At 34.1% G+C, this 26,729-nt stretch overlaps 2 protein-coding genes across 3 annotated transcripts; both read right to left on the bottom strand.

Moving 5' to 3' along the window:
- Window positions 1-8,730: 8,730 nt before the first annotated feature.
- LOC138130090 (uncharacterized) lies at window positions 8,731-9,682 on the bottom strand. Its single transcript, XM_069046450.1, has one exon. The coding sequence runs from the start codon at window positions 9,642-9,644 to the stop codon at window positions 8,904-8,906; it is 741 nt and encodes a 246-aa protein (XP_068902551.1). The 5' UTR covers window positions 9,645-9,682; the 3' UTR covers window positions 8,731-8,903.
- Window positions 9,683-13,371: 3,689 nt separating this feature from the next.
- Window positions 13,372-26,683, bottom strand: LOC138130139 (glycerophosphocholine phosphodiesterase GPCPD1-like). 2 transcript variants are annotated; one of them, XR_011159508.1, is made up of 4 exons: window positions 24,907-26,683; window positions 17,836-18,303; window positions 16,040-16,157; window positions 15,400-15,576 (listed from the first exon to the last, which is right to left on the bottom strand). XR_011159508.1 is itself a non-coding variant. In XM_069046525.1 (3 exons), the coding sequence occupies exons 1-3, from the start codon at window positions 26,230-26,232 to the stop codon at window positions 15,202-15,204; spliced, it is 2,169 nt and encodes a 722-aa protein (XP_068902626.1). In that variant the 5' UTR covers window positions 26,233-26,674; the 3' UTR covers window positions 13,372-15,201. The 2 variants fall into 2 exon arrangements, 1 of the variants encoding a protein (XP_068902626.1); XM_069046525.1 differs by lacking the exon at window positions 16,040-16,157 and having other exon boundaries at window positions 13,372-15,576; window positions 24,907-26,674.
- Between the last annotated feature and the right edge of the window lie 46 nt (window positions 26,684-26,729).

Genomic DNA, 26,729 nt, shown 5'->3' with positions numbered 1-26,729 from the left:
TCTAGTGCAAAAAAGACGCTCATTTTGCAACTCGTTGCATAAATAGCTATTGTTTGCTAGTGCCCTTCTGTAACTTTTAAAACTGAACTGATTTTGAAGGGACTTTCGTTGCTGGAAGGCTTATTTATTCAAGAAGGATGTAAGGTGTAACATCACACTATAATTAAATAGCAATTAGTAGATACCTATGGCACAATATTATCATAATCAGAATCAAACTGCTGTTTTTTTTAATAGGTACTCTGGGGAGGAATTCAAACCAAAAACCAACCCACGTATGAAGAATTTAAACAACTTGCAGGTAGGTACTCGTATATTTTTTATACCTTAGAAAAAAACTAATGATACAATGCAGTCTAATTATCAGAAAATGCAAAACAAAAACCTACATCAGTGGGGTATTTAGGTAAATATCAGCTACTTAGTCCGTTACATTTTATAAACATAATATTGCATATTAAAAGGAAAAATATGTCAGTTTATAGTTATTTAAAAAGTGAGGTTAAATGTACACAGTATACGCAGGTAAATGATAAAGGAATCTTGAATTTGTGTGGTGTTCTAAACTGACAAGTCTTCAGAGTGAATAATCATAAATGGTGTGCAATTGTCTGTATACTCGGCAGCTTTGGCTGAAAACGTCGCGAGCCTGGCATGACGTCCGTGCGCTCAATGATAAGGTGCGAGTGTCCGCGACGGTTCGAGGTCGCGTTGCTCCCTAGGAGTCCACGCAGCATCAGCCAATGGCCGCCCCGACGCTTATTACTTCCATAAATCCATCATATTCATAGCTCGCGGGGTCGGCCGTCTTGCCATTGGCGAACGTGGCGCAATGCGGACTTCTTCACTCCGCCCCGACTCTCGCACCCACCGATATTAATATTGAATTTTTGCGTCTGAAGTCGCGAGACGCGCGCGCGCAATCGGCCGGACAGCGCCGGACCTCATTATGGAAGAGAAACGATATTTACTGTTGGGAGTGAGGACAGGGAGTTGGGAGTAGAGAGCTCGGGGCGACACAAAGCCTCACAGCGGCACACATCTGAAAGATTTCAATTTAGCGCGCTGATGGAGCCTGGCCGAGCTGCCGGACAGGACAGCGCCCGCACAACTTGAAAATCAATAACATCTTTGAGCAAACACTTGGCAGTGCACACACGCATCGCTTTCCCAGGGGTGATAGGGAATGGTCTCGCACCCAACGCCCAACACTGGACAGGACCGGCTCCCAAAGACTCACTCCAACACGTCCGGTTCGGAAAGGTTTACATCCTTGGTTAATCGAAACTTCAAAACCAAAAGACTAATCTTTGAAAAGTGACTTGTTGTAATACTCCCCCCAAATTTTCTCAACTCACAGAGCGATCTACATTACACAAAATTATATCTCGTTATCTAATCCAAACTCTGTTAAGAAGTATGACGATTCTAAGGCAAATCCCTCAACTTGTAGAGAAAAAGTTATATGTACCTACCTATAGTTCTTTTTTGAACTACCGATATACTCCAATCAATTTTTTTCATTTCGTTAGACATATTTTAGTGTCCTAAAAATTTAGAACAAGGCAATTTATGTGTTCGTAAGTGATTTGCCAACTTTAAATATATAATTTTAATTGATAGGTTTATACCCAGTTCTATCGCGTGTTCAAATGAAATCCTGGGCTGAGTAGATGTTGGAAAAATTAAACTATTTAGAACAGTGTAAAGTTTGAACTTCCCGCCGTTTGACAGGAATGACATTTGTTTATGTTTAATCGGGACATAATTGAACATGTTTGTTTTCAACAAAGGGTGCCCTTAGATATTTGCTTCGAGAATAAGAATCATTAAGTTATTCTATTTTTAATGTAAAACATTGAAACAAAGAAAGAAAAAAAGAAAGATTTTTTTGGCTCTAAATTTTAGGTTAGCTGTCAACATGCTCCAATTAATCTAGGCTTTAAAAAACGCACAACAATTCGGTTTCCAACGCCCTCCCAGCCCAGGATTTCATTTGAACGCACGATAGACGAAATAGTAGATTATATCATTAAGAGTAGAAGTGAATCTTTTTATGGTAAGATTGAGGACCGAGACGAAGTCGAGGTTGCAACTGGGCGAAGTACAAAAAGACTCACTTTTACTCTGAATGATATATGTAGGTATAGGTACTATTTTTTCTTCAAGCGGATCACAAAAAGAAAATCGAACATGAACTAATTTATTTTCTTTTGCTAAGAGGCATGGAATCGAGGCCGGATTTATTTATTATTTCTGATATGCATTTCTATCAAGTAGTGATAACTATCTGGTGTTCATTTAAATTTATCCTCAAAGTTGGCGTTGAAGATTCGATTGTGAATGCACCACGGATTACAGATCATGGATCAGATCACTTTTTGCGTTGTTTGTATTTTTCTCTGCGGACGGACGAGTGGTGCGTTCACAACTTTGAGGATAAATTTAAATGAACACCCGAGGGTTACTTCACTGAAGTGAATTATTACTGAATAGTGCTTTGAAAAGACTATTTTTTAACTTCCCTGCATCATCTATTATAAAAAGATATATCGCTCATGGACTACAAAATACACTATTTTGGAGCTGTTAGCAGTTCCAATATCTCAAACTAGTCTTATATCCAGCAGCAGCACTGGCCCATCTGTTAATTCAATATTGGATCGCCAAATAGCAAAAACCATTTTTCTACGCTTTCTTAACTACCGAAGCGCATTTATCTCAAAAAGTGATTTCGAATTTTGCATGTCACAGACAATACGTCAAGCTTCTAAGGTGAATATATTTTGCAGCCTACCTATTTACCTACGTTAGCTTAATTTATCTTCGTAGTTAATAGTTCGTAAAATTCTAAAAATAAGTAAGTATAGTTCAATCGGTCTACAGTGTGTCTAAGTTTATTTTTAGCATTATATCCGGGTACCAACTTCGCACTCCGGAACGATTGTTCAGAAAAAACACCTGAGTAACAAACATGTTAAGTTCTTTTTTCATTAAGAGAATTTGTATCACGGAAGTTTGAAATAATCTGGTACGGACCTGCTACAATCTGATTCCAGCAGGACATTCTCCTGTTGCATTATAAAGAATGAGAAATGCAATATCAACATCGTAGATCTAGTCCATCTCGAACAATTCCTTTGACTGGACATCGTATCTAAAGCAGTCCATTTTTCTCTAACTTTGTCATCTCCTTTGGGACCCCAAACGTGCTAGCTAAGGACGCAGGAGATGTTAAGTGGTTTCGACAAGTTTACTTACGTTTATTACAAACATTCACACATAGGATCAAAAAACAAAATAAGATCACATTCAAACGATAAAATTAAAAAACTCATATAGTAAAATTGTGACAATTGGAACGGTTGTTGGGCTTTTAGGTACAGAAAAAAAAAGTTGATTGGTCAACATTTTAGCATAAATCAAAGGGAACGTTTTCCAATCTTTAGAGTTTATGTGTTGTGGGAGGTAGTTTAATTTGAGAGCGATGGCGCCAGGACGCCAAATTATTACATAGGGGTGGTGCCCACCAATCATATCATCAACTTATGAAATATCATAAGTCGCCTTGGATTGGTCACTGAGGCACCCTACGTCGCCAATAGAGCTCAAATATGAAATAATATCGGCCGGCGGTTGGTCGGGCAGCGTCGCCGAGAGCGTCGGTGGCGTCGGCGCAACGATCAATACACACGTGAGACTCATATCATATTGTATATCGTCATTGGACGACGTTCATAACAGCGGTGGCGGGCGTCGAGAGTAGAACAGAACAATTCTAGATTTATTCGCAAGGACTTACCAATATCGAAGAAGGACGAAAACCAAGGTGACGCTCAGGACGCTACACCGTACACCAGAGGCGTACTGTTCTCGCGGCATTAGCATGCACACTGTAATCAATAGGCCGTCGACGGCCAGAGTCGCTGCTCTACCACGTGCACAGATCACGCCGTCGCTATTTGAGTGACACCGCCAAAACAACATCACATACGCTTTACTTTTTCATCAAAAATAAAAATTTATTATCGGTTAGTCCAGCAGACAACGACTAATATTTCAAATTATGTTACCCCAAAATATTAAGCACTTGCATTTACGTTCACTCTTGATATCAGAGCAAGAAATGTTTTCATTTACCTAATCAATCTGTATATAATTTTGATGTTCTTAAGGGATTGGTAAATCAAAATTTAAAGGAAACGCGTGATATAACCTGTGTTCAAAAATATCTGTGATCAAGTGGACCGGTGCTTGTTTTTGTTCCCGTTGATGAATAACCGGAAACTTCAATTCGCGGTTATATACAGGGTGAAATCGATATACAACAGACAATTGAAACCCCAGGATCTTCAGACCATTTGAAAATCACTTGCATTCATTTTTCTGCTATATTTCCGCATGAAGGCAGAAATGCCATGTACAGTTCAAGCACAAAAGTTGAGTACACCACTGATGTCACTGTAGGAGGAATGATAAGATTAAAATGTTATCTGGTGCAACACAAACTAGGTGCAAAATGTTTCAATTTATTAGATTTCCAGAAGCGTCTCGTTCGGGATGGAATTAAGTTAAATGGGACTTTATGAATCCAAAATATTTATTTAACCACATTTTCGGTTTGTTCACTAATTGAAATTATTATGAAGGAAATTCCAAGACGACCTGCGTTTTTAAAAGAGAGGGAAACCATCACGATTTGTTTGAACACAGTTTTTTTTTTTGTTAACGCATGTTGTGTAAGTTGCTGACAAAATTTGAAACTACGCAGTCTCATTCAAACGTTGATGCTGAACATGGAACAGTTTCCATATCCTTCCAATGTTATGTACAAGAACACCTCTTCCACTGTGTTCGCACAAGTTAGATACCTAGTTTCTTCAGACGATCGAACGTTGTCTATCATTCACCGCAAAATTATGTCAGAAGTCAGAAGTATATTACAAAGATATTCTATAAGAGCGCTATCCGAAATTAAGCACTGAAGACGAATTGAACTTTATTTGTGAACTGGTTTGCAAGAATCCCAGTCATGTCAAACGTGTTCATGTATCTCTTCCGCCTAAAGTAGAATTTGGAAACATTAACATCCATTGATGACTAAACTAAATTGTCAAAAATAAAACCCGAGTGTATTCTGGTGCGCTCGGATTCTGAACATTTGACATTAAAATCGTCCGTGATTATCACACATCAACCGTACCATCAATCCATGATACCAAAAGAATTTTACAGAGCATAAAATCATTAAAAAATATGACAGATCTCTTGAAGAACGACAAAATTGTTATGTACTATTTTTTCGAAATATAATTTTCATTTCAGTATTTTATCCACCGACAAATTAAAAGAGAGCTCCTATTGGTTCCCAGCCATGGATAAATTGACAGGATCTTTTATCCATCGGACTTGGACCAATCAAAATTAGAAATTGCAGTAACCAACAACACAGCCAAATAAAGAACGTAACCATGGTAACAAAACCAACATTAAAATTTAAAAAATTAAAAATATTGAACTAAGAATTTGTTTTATTATTTTTTGGTATATGTATTTGATCGTAAATAAAGTATCTAGTATTATACTCGCAACCTTCGTGCAGCAACCTTCATTTTCGTGGATAAAAACCTTTTTTACTTGCTCATGTAATAATGTACATTATAAAAACAGCGCAAAACATTGTGTTTTTGGAATGAAGTTTTTTCGCTCTACGGCCGAGGCAGAGAGGATTACATTTTTAGTTAGTTTTATCCGACTCCAAAAGGCGGGTGTTTACGTGTTGATTGTGTGATGTACGCTAAAATTTTGTGAAAATTACGCGTTTATTTTCGAATAGTGAATACATAGGTGTTGTGTTAGTGTATGGTGAAGTGTGGGGAGTGCTCTTCGACTCCAGAGAATTTCCGTGGGACTTCTTCTTGTGAGGGTACATGAAGAGAACGGGTGGAAAATGCTGCCACAATTCGCAATAACAGAGGTATGTTGGAAAAAGTGGAAGAATCATTTCGTTGGCGCTTTCATTATTGTATTGATAATAACGGCGGTCACTTTGAACACTTCGTGTAATGATTAGTGATTGATTACTGATTACTCTCATTATTTCATGAAATTTTTTACGGATTGATACACTAATTTTAGCAGACATTTTGTCACTGTCATAGGGCCAGTCGGTCAGTATAAAATATTTATTATTAAAATTGTTTTCATTTATGAACCTTTTTTTTTTCCTTCCACCCTTATCATTATAGGTCACAATAACGTGCGCAGCAGGTGGCCGCTGTGCATAAGTTAGTAAAAAACAAGTGAAAGTTTTTTTGCATTTGTTTTCTCCTTCACTTATCACTCTTATCAGCATTGGCGAAGCAAATAATCCCCATAGGCTGGTAACGAAATTTGTGCCAAATCTTTCAATAATTTTAATTGGATAACTTCAATATTGCTCCTATAAAGAAAATACAGGGTTATTTATTATAAATGATTGTAGTCGAAGCAAGCCATGGCCATGTTATGAAATTTTTGCCGCTTTCATGTAAACTGTCAATTTTTGTCGCTGTCACTGTCATTTTTTAGGTGAAAAGTGCGGTGATGAGAATTTTATTTACCTATTTGTTTTAAATTAACGATTGAATCCAAAAATATTGAGTTGTTTTGCACCCAATTTAACTCCTGTGTGTGAACGGTGTGTACTCAGTTATTCACATCATTTTGATGTTTTTTATATGGAGCGGCCACCATAAATTATACATTCAGTTTTTACGCCTACTTGGACTACAAGTAGTCCAATATGTGTACATTAGGAAATTATCTACAAAAAAGGTCCTAGACTTTTTTGTATGTAGTTTAAGCTATATAAATTAAAAAGTGTGGAATTAAAGTGGCATATCCGAGATCCCGGCGGTGACTTCTTTGCCTGCATAACTCTTACTGTTTTCGTCAGGTGGTTGCCGACTAACGGAAATTCAGATAATTTGCAAATCGTTAACGAAACGCCAAATACAATGCTTTTGAATTTGCAATGTCCTATCGAGCCTTATTGGGTTTCGTGAATGATCCCCTTAGGTTAGATTTTGACATCTGTCATCTGTACACATGGGCGTACGCGTAACACAACTGGCCGTGTTACACTATGGTCGCACCGGTTAAATATTGGGTAATAATTTCGTTATTTCGGTTTTTTATAGGCTTTTTTTTTAATAAGGATAATTTAATTATTAAATGTTTAGTATAATTATTGATAAATAAATCGTGAGAAAAGCTTCAAATGACCTTACATTTGACTCAGTCGAGCCTGTGGACATTTAAAATCAGATTACAAAAAAAAATCCACTTCAACCGTTTCTATAGATACATAAGGCGCGATTTTCGAACGCTTAAAGATATAAAAATATGTCTTAATTCATAGCAGTCTGCGTTTATGTAAAAAAAAAAACATTGTTTGGCATTTTCTTCTGCACTTAGAAGTTCGAGCTTGAAATCTTTGCCTGGACACTTTTCTAAAAGATATTTTTTTATTCCGTACTCGGTTTGACGGTGTTAATATAGCTTATTTAAAAAAAATACATAAGACCGGAAAGATTGGGAAGTAGCATAGTGTCCGCTACGTGCTTCGGTTCAGTATGAATTTGTTGTTGGTGGAACATGACGGGCCTATTCATTTGCGGTATCTGTATTAAGCCGAAAATAAGTGGAATGCAGAGAACGTATAAAGCGCCATTCAGCGTTCAATTACGTTCTGTTAAAATTTAATTTGTGCCGACGAAATGTAACTTTGTTTTGTGCAGTAAGCCGGTGGGAGATGATTCGCAGTTAGATATAACACGTAGATAGAACACTTTAATATAATTTCCAGTTGCGCGGTTTTGTTCAATCCCTTCGGAGTTTGCACGTGCGTATGCGGCCACCAATTTTCCAACAGAATTACGTTCCATCGGAATTACACAATCCGTTAGTGCTCTGCCATCTGCGGGTTTTCATTGCGCTCATTTCTGATGCCTGACCGGCCTAGTCAGGATCAATTAGTCTGATTCGAATATACGGCCAAGTGGATTCCTCATAGGTGCCGTTCTGGAGAATTATCGACGATGACCACTGTCCCTTCTATAATCTAATTTGGACCATTATCCGCCCTCCGACAAACACATCCATCAACCTAATGCGGACCACACCAAGGCTTGCCTACACTAACACCTAGCTCCACCGAAGTCAACAAATTTCTCAAAATGTCATAAACAGTTTTGTTATTCCAGATCATTTGTATCATGACACATACATGATTTTCTTTTCTTGTTGAAGTGTCTGAAAACTCATGTTTACCTATGCATTTTGACCAATTTTTAATGAAACGATACCGTTTAGATATTTGATAATGATAAGCAAATACCTTGAACAAATATTGTATTCAGTGTGTCTTCAATACAACTTTATATTTTTATCATCACTAAAAGGAACCGACCACATAAAAAATTTAAAGCACATAATACAGAAAATTTAACCCTCACGTCATATAAAATACCTTTTTATAGCTTATCGCTGTAAATAAATAATAAAACAACCTTATTTAAAAGTTAAAGGACATGTTATCCTTGTCGTGTTGGGTTAGTGTGCGACATTTGAAATCCATTGGGAATATTCAGGGTCAAATACAGGTGTCTGTAGAACCCTACATTGGTCAATTATATTTTCAACATGAGTTATATCACAACATTTTTATAAGTTACTTACGTTGCGTGCAAAACTAATATTTTTATAAGGTCTATTAAGCATTTCTATAAAATTATGGACAACAATAAAACAATTACATAATTAGTGCTGTACTCATTAACTTAATTTACAATTAGGTTAAGCGTTGCGAATTACATATATTAAATAATTTACATTTGAAATAAATAAACATTAGGTTAATGTCACGTAGATTTTACATAAGGTTCGTAAATCCAATAAGGTGATTGTCTGAAGGGCTTATAAATTCTGTCGTGCTCGTCTTCCGTTTTAACCGTATGTACTTTTACCGATGTTTGTTGTTGATCTTTTTCAAAAATTTTTTTCAAAGCCACTGAACCTACTATTATGAGAGCCATCTTACTAGCAATCAAAGCCTTTGCAGCCATTACACCCAAAGTCTTCATAATTAATGGTCCAGTTAGGCCAAAAATTCCAAGCAGAACCATAAATGCATACTGCATATATTTTTTCTCTTTCTGTAATGCTTTTTTGTTGTAACCAAATCCGCCTCCGCCAAAACTTCCTCCAAACCCACCAGCACCATTTTTGCCTCGAGATTCTTCTGTAGGTTCATCTTCCGTTAAATCTAAAGAAAGCGTATGCGTATTCAAAAAATCGGTCATAGCTTTACCCAGTCTATTAAATCCTGATGAACTATCTCTGGCTTCGTTTTCTTTGGGTAGTTGTTGTTTGTTTCTCAAGAAGTGAATACCATCAAAAAGTATAACATCGAAATTTATAGATTTTTCAATAATCTTTGCTGTCTTGTTAGCAAAACACAAAACTGGGCTGTTATACTCGACACATTCCTTAATAACTCTTTTAACATAAAACTTGTTAGGGAGTTGAGAATGAATTGTAGAACTGTGCACAACACCGGTAAAAAATGAAGCTAATATAAGATGCAAGTACATAGTCAACATAATATCAGTGAGAATGAACACAGCAATGATCAGTTTTTCTTTGTGCCTGCAGACTTTATAGGAAGTTATGCATGTCAGATCACCGATGCAAAACTCACGTTTGCATGATCTTTGTTTCACACTTAACTATTGCCCTATTTTCCTACTATCTTATTATATTTATTAAAAATGTGATCACTGACCGCTTTATAGTAAATTATATGCATTAGTGAACAGTCTTTACTGATAATTAACCAATGTGATGTCAAAACATTTGATATAGTACACCTTTTAACATTACACTAAATGAACACGCTATAACTTTCATACTATAAGCCACTTTTATTAGGTACAAACTGATCATGAGATCATTCATGAATGTTTTTTAATAAACTACCATTAAAAAGTGACTTTTCATGAAGTTAATCTGATTTTATCACGATTTTTTTATAGCAAATACAAAAGCGAACTTCATTTATAAACAACATTCAATTTTTCGTTATTTTACGGAGATTATTTTTGTGTGTTTATAAGATGTTAATTACCAAATGATATTGTTTAATTTTATATCTACTACTGAAAGGTTCTAATATATCCAAAAGGTATTTTCAAAGTCCACAGAATAGGTATAGTTTATCCAGCGAGAGATTGGCTAACACAAAAATCACTAAATTCTACGTAGAGAAGTAGTAAGTACCTAGCGCACGTAAAATTTAAAATATATCCTTCAAGCAGTAACATTTTTGGCCTGAAATTATGCTCTAATTAGGTAATGTATTCTAGTGCATCTCTCGCTGGACGAAGTGTACCTAACCTCGCTCCGCTCGTGCCTAATAAAACTCGTGACTAAAGTACCGTTTATAAATTTTGTTGCATAATATACTATTGTAAAATCATCGCGCAAAACATTGTGTTTTTAGAATAAAGTTTTTTCGCTCCGTGGCCGAGATAGAAGTAGTTAGTTTTATACTACTGCAAAAAGGCAGGTATTTACGTGTTCTCTCTCTGCTAAAATTTTGTGAAAATGGCGCGTTTATTTTCGAATAGTAAACACATAGATACGTAATTGTGTTGCCGTACGGTGAAGTGTGCAAGTGTGCTCCTCGACCCCAGAGAATTTCCGTGCGACTTCTTGGGGTACAAGAATGACTTGGTATATTCGATCCCAACTGAAATTGATACAATTGAAGTTTTAAGAGAACGGGTTGAAAATGCTGCCATAACAATTCGCAGTAACAGAGGTATGCTAGAAAGAGTGGAGGAATTATTTCGTCGACGCCTTCATTATTGTATGGACAATAACGACGGTCACTCTGAACACTTCGTGTAATGATTAGGTACTCTCGTGTCAAAAATAAATTACTGGTTTCTGGTGACAAACAAAACATATCCTAAAAATGTAAGACCGCAAATTGATTGTAACAGTTGCAAATGACTAATTTCTCGCTAAGTGATAGATGATTTTTTCGTTTCACAATCAATTTTGGTTACTGGCGGCATATTTATTTGGATTTAATCTCTCAATTCAAAGTAACCAACCTTAGGCATTCAAAATAACTTTTGAAAATTCTAGTTACACACAACATGAAAAACGTTATTTCCCTAAAAGTTCGAATTCTAGGGAGTAATTTATTTTTGACACGAGAGTAGTGATTACTCTATTACTGCATGCATAGTTGCCATACTTATCCAAAATCATTTTGAATCACTCAATATTTCTGAAACACGTTGTATTATAACGTCTACTCTGATATTGGATTCGTCGATATAAAGAAATTTGTAGAGTAGAAAACAGTAACAACTACTTTGAGTTACCTATTAGGTATAAAAGTGAGACTTTGTATTCTATATTTTTTTTAGTATTTTTCTCATTTTCTAACATGAGTTGACATTGCCCCATTGAGTTGTTCCGGGAATTTTGGGGCACCCAGTAGGTATAATTTGTTTCAAAATCAAAAATCCACCAACACTGCATTCTATAGTTTATTTTTTAATCAAAGAACCACAACACCGCAATTTACACCCAAAATAGAGCTGACAACATTGTACGCTTTTGACGTAGGGTGAAAAATCTCGTCACATAAAAGTTGAGGTTATTAGAGATATTAGTAGCGCAGCATCTTAATAAAGTTAATAACAACTAATTTGAGAGTTTAATAAATGTCTTACTTTGCGAGGCATTTTTAATAACACGTTCAAATTTTAGCTGGGAGTTTGCGTACTTTCAAGGACATTAAAAATGACAGACGCTGGCTGGTATAGCCAACAGATATCATTAAATTTCCTATGTTTAGTAAAATTTTATATTTGCAAACTTAAATCAACAGGTCGTGGTTCTTTGATTAAAAAAAAAAACAGACTCGAAAGTAGGACCGACAACGTCGCCAACTTTTGTTTTTAGTGTGTTTGAAAGTGTCAGAAAAACGTGGGGTTATGAAATAAAACTGTTGACAGCCGTTTTGATTGTAGTTCATCGTGTTTTTTAAATTCTTCGAAGCACTTAATGAACAGTCGCTTTAATTTAGCGGTTAAAATATTCCTTGTTTTTTATAATTTGATATTTGTGACACACTGAAGGTCAAATTTTGGCGGAAGGTTGGGCCAACCCAGAAAAATGAAACTTATTCTAGGGATTTCTTTTTTTTCTGCCAACATAATTCAACAGGTGGTGGATTTTTGATTTTGAAACAGATTGTCGGAGACAGCAAAGGCGCCGGGTTTTTCCCATCTCTCAAGCACCTGGGACCAACCAGCCACTCTGGCCGAGTGCGCATAATAGGGTTTTTCCTGGGTACCTGCACCCTGTACATAAATACCTTGTACATAGCTAGTTTTAGGGTTGTTGTTGTAACTATCGTAGAGAGCTGACCAATACATGTATAATCTCATCCAACACGTTTTATTTATTCAGTCGAGTAAATTAATATAGTGCGAAACGCCGCATTATTCATAACACAGATTATATGTCATCTTCTTTGTATCCTTTCCATTATCTGTCGAATACGTTATGTATAGTTGGTTGCAAAAAAAAAAAAACGGGAAATGAACATTTTCTTAATGTAAATTTGGTTTTGCCCATTTGTTAATTAATTGTCTACTTGATAATACCTCTCAAATAATTTTTAAAAATGTCATTGAATTTTGGCCGTAATTCTAACCTATCCTCTCGTAAGAAGGTTTCACACTATGAAAAAATTGTAAAAATGTGCCAATTTTATTCTGACAGTTCCCGTTTTTTTTTTGCAACCAACTGTTTTTCTGTATTATCGTCACTTGCTGTTAATGTGACTAACTCTCTACATAGCAACAAAACATTACATAAAATAAAAATATTATATGTATTTAGTAGGTATTTTAGTCGAAGTATATTAAACGAGTCGTGAAGCGCGAGTTTATAAAGGACGAATGGAAACGAGTTTTTTTATACGATTTTTTTCTATTTTGCACCTTTTGAGCCGTTTTTAAATAAAAATTGAGAATTTTAAAATTCTAGGGAATTTTATGATGGTTGGCAAAAAACAATTGTCGATTTTGGCATGTTCACGCAACATGGCTGACGTTGTCAGAATCTTCAAGGGACTGGCAGTACCAACATGATAGACGTAAATTGTACTCTGTACCGCGATTAAGCAATCTGCGGATTAAATCCCCAAAAAGCCTACTTGGTATCGAACAGCTCTGTTACGAACACAAAATAGAAAAACAAATATTAAAATCACATTTTAAAAACTCAAATAAATACTAAAGCAACAGTGATAGAACTTTATTGCAAAAATGCCAGCTATATTTATATTTTAAATATTTAGCACAAATTACGCAGAATTCTTGAATATTACCTTCTGTGAACATAATTTTTTTTTTGAAATAATTAAAAAATCAATCGTTTTCTGATTAAACATTTCAAGATGTTAATTTTGTGAATGTTGACCACTACGCTAAAAGTTAAAATATAAAACTAACCGCAGGTTAAAATAAGAAAATATTTACGAACTAAGAAATTAAACTATCCAATTTTTATATGGTTGATTCCTAAATGTAACTTTATTGTTAAGGTAAAAAGCACAATATCAAGTGCCTTGTCTCAAACGCAGTTACTAAAAAAATAGTCATATATTTATACACAATACCATTTATTAGATGTTCAATCAAAGAAAGTGATATTTTCTCTTTTTTTGTGTGCAGTTAAGTTTCAATAATGAATATTTTTTAATGTCAGATTTAATCAAAAACAAACTAAAAAAAAATACCAAATGATCTGTAAAACTGCCTAAAAAAAGGCCTTTCATAAATTAAATAAAAATTATCTGTAAGTAAGTTTATTAGTTGTTCGTTACTGCCACCTGTCAGCCATTTTAAAAAACGTATTTTCTAATTTTAAAATCAAATTCTAAAAATTTATCAATGAGAAATATCACTTAACAATTAATGAAACTAATTTTAGTTGATTCACAAATTTTTGATGAACAATCCAAACAGGTAATAATTTTAATGCTTATTATCACAATATTATCTATTAAAAGATTTTGGTTCCATGTTTTCCCAATTAAGAACTATCTTACATTTTTTGCGTGATATGACGACTGTATATTTTTACGTCAAGGTTTTAAGTATTATGAACTACTGTTTTAAGAAGTTTGGAGTATAATTTGGAACTACTATCAGGTTAAGGGAATAATGGAAAATTTTCTTTTATCATATTTAAAATAGACATCCATCATTACAAATAATAGGAAATAGTAATTATGACAAAGTTTAATATCACTTAATATGTGCAAAATACAAATGCACATAATGTACAATATTTGGCATTTAGTCAATTACTTTTTCAAATGTTAAATCTGAAAAGTATTAGTTCCATCACTCAGTTTAAAGAAAAAAAGTAGACGTTTGCATCACTCGCTAGCGTGGGCGGTAAAACAAAAATGTTGATTTAAAGGGCAATAGATCTAGAGTTACCAAGTTCGCTGTTTCTTTATCAATAACATTAACAATTAAAGTTTTAAAACTTGAAAATTATTTTTTTATTGTTTGTCGTATGAAACGTATGAAAACGACCACTTTCATTAAATTGAGTGATGAAATACACATTCATTAAATACTTCCAAACCTCTTTAAAAACTATATATTTTATTATAGTTGCAGTATTGTGACGTTAGAAAAAACTTGTATGTAATATATGTGCGAAAAGGCCATTGAAAAACTCTGTCCCTCGTGATCCAAGTTTAATACCAGTTTTGCAATGAATCCCTTTCCACACTTGCACAATATACATACTACTTTGCAATGGTGAAAAATTTATGTGGCCTAAAACCTGACAGTAATACAAGCTAATTTTGTTAAAGAGTGATAAAAAAAAACATTCCATTTTGTTGCAAATGTCAAAATATGACACGGCTATTATTGACCCTGTTTCTAAAAAGCTATTATAATCAATTTAAAAGAAATAATCACAACCTTAAAGTAACTTATTTAATGAAAATTGTTTACTACATTCGTTTAATTTGTTAAACACCCCCATCTGAGGTAATACTTGAAAGTGAAAAGTTGTCTAGTATAAGAATGTTATTTTTTTTCTATACTAAACTGTACCATTCCTATCATAATCTGACACATGACTATCTAAACTTTCTAATGAAGTAGCAGTTGATACAGTATCTTCAACATGTTGCCTAGCTTTTTCTATATCCAGCACTTGTTCTTTAATTATGGAAACGGGAGGACTCGCAGAAGCAGCTTCAGCTGTGGCGGCCGCCAGTCTGATAAGATCTTTTTGCGATTCGCGAGCTTCGACCAAGAAAATACTTTCTTTTACTTCTTTACTCGAGAACTGATATATTTTGTCATAGATGACCCCGTGTAAACCCAACTCTTTCAGAAACTTTATTGTCGACGGGTCAGCATTCTGATCTCCCCAACAAAACACAGTCAAACCTGCTCGCTTCACTTCTTGAACCTGTAAGAAAAACCAAATCAGCATCCTTATTTTAACAATGAAGAAAAAACATTAACATTGCTACAATTAATGATTAATAGAGCTAAGAGTATCATCTTTTATAAATATGGAATGAAATTAGTTTTTAACGAGTCCTCATACAGTGTAGTCCATCTATTGCATTCTTCACACACTAAAGTACGGAAATATACGAAAATAAATCTTTCTTTCCTCACTTGTTTGTTTAACTAACTCTTGCATTATTTTTTAATGCTCATAAGTAATATTGATCCATTATCTATTTTCATTTGATCTTATAAATATCTTCTCTCCAGTTTAGATAGTTTCATGTTTCCTATTTCAAACAGCTGTCTTGTAATACCTCATCATAAGTTTTGTCTCTATGTTATCTATAAGTGTCTTTCAAACTTCGAATGTTACTTGAGCATTTTTCTTAAGTCATTAATTCGTTCCCGATACTTACAAAATTAATTCCCTATTCTTTGTTTTCTTCGTGGTTCTTGTTTACGACTTCACATTAGTCTCCTTCTATTTATTATTATGAGTGCATCAGGTTCTTCATAAACCGTTTATCGGCATATCTAAAAAATATATTCCTCCAATTATTCACAGTTGTACCTTCACATTCACAGTTGTTTTATCTTTACAGAGTATATTTAAAATAAATTCTATATTCGAACACGGGTTTTCGAATTTTGTTTCAGTCATATATTCAATTACAAACGTTAATGAACGAGTCATGTTTGATTCGTTATATGCTATCAACAGAAATCCAGCTCTTTTGTAAACCTTCCAGAACAAAGTAGGACAGGTTGGTGACATTACTAAGATATAAAACACCAAAAAACGTATATGTAAGTACCTGACCTAAATCATTCTTAAAGGAACAAACTGGCGGATACATAAATTTGGTTCATATTCAGCATGCAGTACCTAGAGTAATTTAGGAAATTATATCAATTATTAGCAATGAAATAAAAAAAGAAATCACAAAAATACATGCAATTTTTAGTGACGTTAATGCAATTAATATTTTGTTATTGCTTTAAAACCAATAATTAAATAAGACACGGCAACAAAATTTCAATTGCACTGTCTATATTAAGTAAACGCATTTTGACACTAAACATATATGACAACCTTAGTTAACAAAATTTTGTTATACAGTTTTCAACAACAGAATACCACTTCTACTCGTAAATATGCTAATTTTTAACACAAATTCCTAATGAAAACAAACTAACATTACATTCAATGTATTTTTGCAATGTTTCTAAATTTTTAAACTTTGAAAATTGAAATTTGAAAATTAATAAATTATCCAAAACGCTATTAAAAATTTGCACCAATTTCCAAAATGTAAAGTTAGAAGACGAAATCCTTCAACAGGCATTGGAAGTATAAAACTTACAAATTAATAATTTTATATTTATTTGTCTCAGATGTAAAAATACATTATTCTATACTATTATGTGTAAACGTATATTGTAAAAACGATCTTATTCTTTTTACGGGACTATTGTCTTAACAGAATGTAATAAAATGAGAATGTCCGTTAAAATTAAATCGTAGTCTGGAAAAAATAAAATAAAAAATAATGACTACAAGAGCATTATCCAAGATTCTCAAATGCACTGTCCCAAATAGTTCAAATCGACAAACCAATAAAAAAAAAAGTCACGAAACATTTATTTTCGAAACTCAACACAAGAGTGAATACATATATTTTTTGGGTTACCTCTGAGAATTTTTTTTAATACGAACTTGTGACGTTATTTGCAAATGTGTTACGCGTCTTTCTAATAGAAATATTAACAAAATCATAATTCTAACAATCTCAGTCTAAAATGAAACCACTTTTTGTAATTGCTTAATCATGAGACATATTCAAATAGGTATTTTAACAAAATGCTTTTTACTGGATTTCGAAATCTAACTTCACATACACAATTCTATTTTAAAAATATAAATTTAAACAAATAATATGATATTTTACGCACAACATCATCTATTATACAATATATTGATCAAACAATTACTTAAAGATTATTTTGAGTACAGAAAACAATACCAATTAAACAAAAATGCTTATCGGGTTGTTATATATTTAAGAAAAAAACTAATACGAGTACAATACACTGATGACAATTTCTCTTTCAGAAGTAGTATTACATTGTGACATTATGTAAGTTACAATTTTGTTTATGTAAGATTAATATTATCTTCTAATGTTACGTAAAACGCATTATATGAACTTACCAATGATGGATCCCTCATGAGATCTTCGGTATGAACGCTAAGTCCCAACATTTCAATCATATTAGCATATTTCACCGCTGCCGGAATGGACCAGCACCTGGGATCTCTGTATTGAGGGTAAATTTTACTTTCGCCTATCGTCAAGAACATAACAGGATATTTATTTTGTTTCATTCTGATCACTGAACAAATATCTGGATTAAAACACGAAAAAACTATTCTTCTTTGTCCTCCATAACGCAAAACAACTTCTAAGATGGTATCTAGGTACAGATTAATGTCCTTCGGATGATGTAATTCAAACGATCCATCCAACAGTTGCATTGTCCACTTAATTTCAATATTAAATCCAACGTGAGGATTCAGTACTTCAAGTATATGTTGCAGCGTCGGGAAGGGTTGGTGATCTTCGAGATCATCATCGAAAAAACGGGGATTTTTTGTCTTTCCCTCACTCAAATGGTATACCTACACATAACAATTGCGTTAATAAATTATTATCCAAATAAAAAAATGTATGTATGTTTTTTTTAAATTATATGAAGCGTTTGATTTTAAAAACTGAAAATTATATTGTTATGAATTATGATCAATCGCCGGAATCGTTGCCGATCGTGATATAAACTCAGTGAAGTGGAAGATTTTGAGATCGTTACATTTCGGATAGCATATGTATCAGAAATATTTTTTTTAGCAATAGTATGCACGCTCCCACACATTGTTTCGTTATTTAATGGTTAATTTATTTCAGGTTTCCTAAAAAATCCCTATAATGCTGGTTTATATTTATCGTAAGGTATTGTTTTTGTGAGCCAAGCGAACGTTACGTAAACTGGCATTGGCAAAAGCGCATGCTAACTTTCAAGCCCGCGTTACACGACATGCCAAATACAAAGACCTCAAAATAACCTTCTTCTACTAACAGTGGAGATTTGGGGAAAAATGTTCAGTTATTTTCGATACATTTGTAACTTTTAATGTTCCAATGTTTAAATAATATCTTTCAATTTGAAGGATCAAGAAAATTTGTAATCGAGTCAAACTTGAGGATGAATCCGTATATCTTTTCCAATCGATATTCTTAATTATGGCATCTAAAGTTATGTCATTTCATAATTCATTTTAGATAGGCGCGCGTGGTACTGGGTGAGTCAAATTTTACCGCCCGAACAAAAACACCCACTTCTAATAGATTTAAAATTCTCAAAAAATTCAGGAATGATTGTGTATCTCTGTAGAACATTCTGTATACATTTCAATTTTTTTTATGAAACAGGTAAATATTTCGTTTTAATTCAATGACCGGTAGATTAATTTACATAATTTTTCACTGAGAGTACGAGTATGTACTTTTAAACATTTAGGAAAAATTTGGCGTCATGAAAACATACAAGGATACCAAGAACTTTAAATTAGGTACTACACAACGACTAAAGACGAAATAGGTTAAGATAAGACTCGTGATAAATATACGATGTGTATTCAAGTGTTAAATTTTTAATTTTTCCAAAAAAAATTTCATTAATAAATATGTATGTCAACCTACTAAAAACATTAGACAATTATCACTGCTAACGTCAACAAGATAACAATCGCTCATGTTCTATTCAACATTGTGTTTCAAGGACATTAACATTTTATTATACCTTATTCCAGCTTCAAAATATGAGGTCAGCGCTTGAACGTTTCTGCTGCAACTATTTTACTAAAAGTTTAAACACACTTGTGCACAAAAGTAAGTATTTATCGAACAGTCAAAAATTCAGTTTGAAAAAGCACTTTGTTACCGAATTGGTCAATTTTCAGGAACAATTTGTTTTTGGGTGATACGATTTTATATGTACAAAGAAAAATAATTTGACGCACATTATTATTGGTACAAATGTACCAATAGAAATATTTTTTCTAATATGTGGTGCCAAAATGAATGTAATCTGACTATGAGGGAGGTATTTACGTATTTATGATACCTAGGGACATTATCCGAAAATGTTTCTAACGTAAAACTAGTTGAACGAGTATACATATTCCCGAATGGTCCTCAAACAATCGTTGGAAAATAAATACATAGTATCAGTCTAATTATCCATCTACGTAAATTCGTTCTAAGAATGTTTCAACTGTGGAATTGTAAAAAAAAACTCACAGAACAAAGACACAAACAACATAAAATGCATAGCAAGACTTACATCATCGTAATTGCATATTTTGTTAGAATACATTTTTCCTATAGTAGGCAACAAATTTCTTGGATAAAATGCCATTTACCTGGCGAATAATAACAGAAATTATACTACCGTTGAAACTTGAACTTGGCGTCAAATTCATTCCCACATGTCCATTATAAACTTTGATCCCTGCTGAAAGTAAACGCGAACAGATGGCGGGCATTTTCATTGAAGTATAATGAATATTTAGTTTTTTGTTGTTTAAATCAAGAAATTGAGTAACACTTAATAAGCGTAAAAAGGCAGTTTAACGTATATTTAATTAATTGGAACATATTGGGGTAGGGTCATTAATCAGCCGTCTCAATTATCCGATTGTACCAGAAAAAAAGAAAAAAAATCCTTTTGATTTGTTCAAGAAAGATCAAATAAATATGGATCACTTATGTATAAACTATAGTCTTCGTTCGTGCATTGGGAAGTATCTTTTGAAGAAACCTTTCACCGTAGATTTGCCGTGCTAGCTCTGAATGTCCACAGGCTTCGTCATAGATCAAAACCACATCGGTTTTCTCCAGATTGGTGAAAGCCATTTGTGATTTAAATTGCATTACGATTGAGGTTCTTGTCAAAGTGACTTCATTTTGAATTAAATGAGAACAAAAAACGTTGGTACCTTTTGTGGGGTTTCTATCAGAGGTTAAAATATCTGCACAACTTTCAAGATCACCTGTATACAAAACACTATAAAATTATAATGTTGAATGCAGAACGATATTTTCATTCTGCTCTTTTATAAAGATTTTTGGTAAGTTACGTCGCTGTAATAATGCATACCGTATATTTAGTTATCTCGATGTGTCGGCGCGAAACATTTAGATGATAGATGGGTTAGTGTATTTAGGATCCCCACACCGACGCGAAACTTTCGCTGCGAATCCGCGACGGAAAATTCGCGGCCGAATCCGGATAGTTTATACCGTAGGGAAATAAATCGCACAAGATTTCGTCAGATTTTCAGTCAGAGTGCTTTACGAACAATATCATCAACATTTAATAAAAGAGAAATTGTATTCATCGTCGGATGAAAAAGAACCACTTTTGTTGTTTGCACATTTTCCCCACATTCTTATCCTATTTCAGTCCAAAATGTTGTCCTTTTTCCTAATATTTTTGTAATGTTCGTGTGACACGTCGTATAATATAGGACTAGAGGTCGCCCTTAAATTTTAAGTTTGACCGTTACTGAGATTTTTTTTTATCAAAAAGTACACCTCTATAATTATCGCATATAGTTTTTTTGAATTTTGTTCTATTACGTCAGCTGCAAGCGTTTACATACCTCATTTCATTATGCACTAATTTTCGAGATATGTGAAAAATACGAACGATAGGAAAAATGAGGCATAGTTTGGCTATGCCATATTTAAAAGCAATAAATAACATGTTTCGTATTTTTGATACCTATATTTTTTATTGAAACAAAAACAGAATTACTAAAAAAAAGTAGGTATGTGTCCGTATTTGAAAAAAATATTTTCACAGTTTAACCTTGAAGCACTTTGGGTTTTAAGTGAATTTAGTACGCCATTTTTTAGCTTATTCACAACCATTTAATTTGGTGTATAGATAATTAAAATCCTCCGATAAAGAAGGGAGCTATGGATTTGTCTCTTTTTTTGGGGACGCCTGTATATTATACATACATTTTATCTTTCTGCACTCCTTCTCCACATAAACTTTAACTATGCCAAATCTCACACTCCTCCGTGCCCGCAATTTGCTTAAAAAGGGGTACAAAGATTTTCCTTCACGTATTAATATATAGATAATTTCGTATAATTTCAATAAGTGTTTCCGTTGAAAAATTCGTGCCAGTCTGAACGTGCAGATATGTTATCGTGTAAACAATATGATGCAAATTTTTTAGCGGCGCGAATATTCGCGAACGACGCGAATTTCCGCGTTGGTGTGGGAGATCCTTTATGACTGACCATCAGTTCATCTAGCATCTAGGCATCAGTCCTCTAGTTGTGTCGGGTGCGAAACTATGAGGGGAATCAAGACACTGCGCGAAAAACCATACCAGTAGCGTGACATGAAAAATAGAATGGCGGTTTGCGCCCGTAAAATTATCAATGAATATTTAATAAGTACATACATAGTTCGAACCGTAACGACATAAACATAACTAAAATTCGTTCCCGGCGCATCTTTACGTGTATACGAGTACTTTTGTACCCGAGGTAACTGTACAGGGTGAGTCAAGTGAAAACACCCACTTCTAATCGATTTAAAATTGTCATAAAATTCAGGAATGATTGTGTAAGTAGGTATCACTGTAGAACACTCTGTAAAAATTTAGTTTTTTTTTTTAATGGAACGGGTAAATATTTCGTTTTCATTCAATAACGGCTACATTAATTTACATAATTTTTCACTGAGAGTCCTTTCAAACATTTAGGAAAAATTTGGTGACATTGAAATCATGAAAACATAACCGGTTGTTGGAATCAATGGAATTTGATATTAAAGCGTAAAATTTAGCTATGATTTATTATTAAATTGGGCGATCACTTCCACAAAAGAGGTTGAAATGGGTTATTTATGGGACTTAAAAATTATATGTGTGTACTAGAAAAGTGCTCAACAGATGTTTGTTGGCTGTTTACCAACAATGAGGTATTTATTTATGACACTGTGGTTGTAAATTTTGGTCATTTTTCGCTGTAAGTGTTAAAATTAAAAACAAATAATTTTCTTTTGATGCAAATTTCATAAATGTGTTCTTTGAATGAATTGTGAATTATGAGCGTACACGAAAAAAATTTTTTTTTTGCGCAAAAACGATTTTTGAAATGTTATGGCTCTGAATGAAGTGATACAGGAAAATTAATTAATTGCACACATTTTATATCAAGGAATGCAACCCTAACGTTTCGTAATTTTTACCAATTTTGTAATAAGGTTTTATCGTGCGAGCGGTAAAACTTGACTCACTCTGTATAAGTTCCTGTGAGTCTCTCCGACTCTCCCGACTACCTATCACATGCACTTTCATTCTTTCTTTTACACTCATCCCTCTATTCTCTTTCAACCACTTACATTCACTCCGATTTCAACGGCAAAACATTAACTACCAATAACAATTAACTGACCCTGACCTAATATTTAAACAGTAAGCTGAGACTAAATGATTTTCCAATTTGACGGTTGCATTCGTTAACTTACATTCGACACAGCTCGTACCTTGTCAATCATACGTTACGATTTACAATTAACACACATTCCAATGAACATTTCCAACGTCTGAATCTTTAAGTACCAAATTCAAAATTATAAGACTTGTACCTATTATAGGTATTTAGTAAATCCAAATTTATGTTAGTTTTATGCGTTATAGGGGCGTATTCTGTAATTTTTAAAGGGGCGTTAAAATTTTAGCGTCTTTTAAAATTTCAAGCCCTGACTGGTCATTGCTATGACAACTTAATTTAACTGCCTTTATCATTTATCGGAGCAGTTACAGAATACGCCCGATTATGTATGGACTTCCGACATCTAGCCGTGTAATATTTGTTTTTCTAATTTGCTGTTTTTACAAATTAACATTAACACATCCGAAATCTAGAAACTTTTTTCAGTTGGTAACACACATTGCCGACAACAAATTGATTGTACCGTGTGAGCAACAAGTACTGATTGAGTTGGCAATAAATTCTGGTGATTTTTGGTGACTTTTATGTCATGTTCCAACGAGAAAACCATTTTATTAATAAAAGCTTACAAAAACCAAGACGTTTAAATTTGAAATGTATACCAGGTGTCAATATTGTCAATAAAACAAACCGAAATAGGTACAATTCAGTTTTGAAAATTTTATGTAAATTTTTTTTTTGCCAACTGTAACAGTTATTGTTGCTCACCCTGTAGTATTCTCTGTTATTTGCCATATTTCTGGACAATTCACCTTTAATTGCAGTTTCACTTGCGAAAAATGACAATTTGTGTCACCAACTGTCACAAAATTCCCTAAATTACCAAAATTGATTTTATTTGTAAAAAACATGTCTCTAATATGCAAATTAGAAAAAATAGCACAAAAAACCCGTTCTATAAAACTGGCAGGCACACCTGCCTGCCGCAAATCTGACTCGTGTCTTAATATTAAGTTTTATAAAACTCATGTTTTAATTTACTAATACATAACTGCATTTGAGTATTTTGCATACTATACATTTGATTCCATAAAATGGCAATACTTTAGATGCCATAATTAATCGGATCAATCGGAGAAGACATGGAGTTTTATCTCCAATCTACGAGTAACTCGATTACTTCTTGATCCCTCGATAAGCTTTTAAGCTAATTCACAATAGAATGGAACAAAAATGAAATCATTCATGATTACTAAGTATTAGGGCCCTTACAGACGATCTGATTTGGTCAGATAAACGTAAAATCAGGCTATGTGTAGGTGCACCATATGACAAAATTTTGTCATCTGATGTCACGATTGCTGCCCATCCGATCGCCTGACCATCTAACAAAATTGATCGTCTGTAAGGTTATCGGGTGGATAAACTTGTTAAGTGTTTCGCTAAAATAGAAGGAACGATACGCGGAACTGACAAAATCAGATGTTAAGCCCGGATGGCTGTAAACACTCGATTCGCTAAGGATGATTGTCAGGCCAGATTGTGTATGTAGTTGCATTATGTTTTGCTGTGGCGACAATCATTATAAGCTTACATCACGTGTACGTAAGAAAGGATTTTAACTGTATAATTATTGAAATAATCAGTTTTCTAGACCACAAAGGTTAATTTGAAGCAAATTCACAACGAAATTATGAATTCGCTTAAACCAAATGAGCTACATTTGTGGTCAAGTAAAAACTTACCTTTAGTAACTGCAATTGATCCAGAGTCAATTCCTTCACCGGCAGCTCCAACATGTCGTTTTCATCCAGATGCTTCTTTTTTTTCATCGAAATACAAACGTGGAAATCGTGATACACAATAGGCACAAGATCTTTGCTTAATTGTACATCAAATTCAACAAAATCAGCTCCATGATCAATGGCGTTTTTCAAACTGGCAACCGTATTTTCTCTAACTTCAGCGCAATTTTGTGTTTTAAAGCTGGAACCGGATCCTCTGTGACCAACATCCAACCCAGCTCTTGTCTTTTTCCAATGTCTAGTGTAAGATACACTCATATCGCATTTGAAATTAGGCATCGGTCTAATCACAATATAATCAATTCGAATCTGACCTAAAGGTCGATGTTTGGTACTTGTCACAGGTAAAACGACACTCCCCTCTGATGATTGGAGAACTGTAGGTAGCAAATAACTGAATCCTGCATGATGGGGAGGTTCACCATCGCCATGTCGAGAACTATAAATGTATAAATCTATCAAAAAAGCAACGTTCGTGGGGAACAATACGGTGGACTGAAAAATCAGCATGTCGTTTTCTCGATACTCTTCTCCAAATTGGGGTTGGGGGTGGAAAGTTGAATCTTCCCCAATTAAAGTCGCGACTTCAGATAGGGCATGTTTCGGGTTTTCAAATGAATCCTGAGTGTCTGCGCTCAAGGACTCCTCCAATGCTTCAGACATGGTTTTAGGAATACCCGTATTGTGACGAAGCAACCCCACTGGGGTCACTTTAATGAAAACTGCTCGATTGGCATATTTAGGCCGCCACAAGGTCAAGGGGTTATTGCATAACTTCAACTGTATTATCGTCTCTTTGTTAAGCCATCCTCTATCTATCCTTTCAATGTTATCGTACTCTCCGTAATTTTCGGATTCGTCCGATGCTTCAGGTGATTTATCTAAAGCTTGAATAAGTCTTGGTTTGACGTAGGCTTCCCAACTGCGAACTATGACTTGCAGACCACTTTCGATAATAACGCAGACACAATAACGGTACTGAACATTCACTTTATCGGGAATCATGACGGTCTTAGACCAAATATCCGTTTCATCTTCTTGATCGAGAGCGATACATTTTTCAGGTTGCCAAGAACCCAACTCTGGCACATTTCCGATGACACACACTACTTCATCTTTTTTTAGGTCGAATACTCGGGTACGAAACAACCACTTTCTAGGAGGATACTTGGAAGTACTCTTACCCGTAGTCAATTGCAACTCATCCCCTTTGCCAACACGTAAAATGGCGTTACTGGGGTCTTCAAGGAAAAACCAACGTTGCATTTTTGCGATATTATATTATAAAATCGGACGACTTTTCTCACACAATAACACCAAAATTTTCGATGAGTAATGACGGTTTCTACCTCATCACAAACTCCTTCCAGCAATTGCTTCGTTATGCAAAATACTTACTGAGAAATGACATAAAAAAACATGATTGTTCACAACTAATGTCACCTCGATAAAATCGATAATGAAAAATACATTTTTATGCGTTTTTTCTGCAGGGTTTTTATCGCAACCGTTTTGATTCAACTAATTTACCACGAAACACAAACACATTGCCACACAGCAGCTGACTGCGACTAGTTGGGTGAGTATTCGAGTTTGCGCAGTTTGTTTGCATTATGTTTTGACTGATTTGCGCAATTCATATGATCATACGCATTTGGACATATGATTACTATACAAAATATAAAAAAAAAGAAAGTGGGTCCCTAACGATAACCACTGTACTATTTGATTATGATATGACATATCGATTAAATATTTACAAA

This window comes from Tenebrio molitor, chromosome 5 (genome assembly GCF_963966145.1).
Source record: "Tenebrio molitor chromosome 5, icTenMoli1.1, whole genome shotgun sequence".
Taxonomy (NCBI): domain Eukaryota; kingdom Metazoa; phylum Arthropoda; class Insecta; order Coleoptera; family Tenebrionidae; genus Tenebrio; species Tenebrio molitor.
The sequence above is the reverse complement of the archived record's forward strand: the minus strand, read 5'-3'. Positions and strand labels throughout refer to the sequence as shown.

Excerpts from the sequence above, each read along its gene's own strand:
- LOC138130139 (XM_069046525.1), bottom strand. The coding sequence starts at position 26,232 with ATGCAACGTTGGTTTTTCCTTGAAGACCCCAGTAACGCCATTTTACGT. Across the intron at positions 18,304-24,906 it reads ATCAATTGCAGTTACTAAAG|GTATACCATTTGAGTGAGGG; the intron begins GTAAGTTTTTAC and ends TGTTATGTGTAG. Across the intron at positions 15,577-17,835 it reads TCATGAGGGATCCATCATTG|GTTCAAGAAGTGAAGCGAGC; the intron begins GTAAGTTCATAT and ends TTTTTCTTACAG.
- LOC138130090 (XM_069046450.1), bottom strand. The coding sequence starts at position 9,644 with ATGTTGACTATGTACTTGCATCTTATATTAGCTTCATTTTTTACCGGT.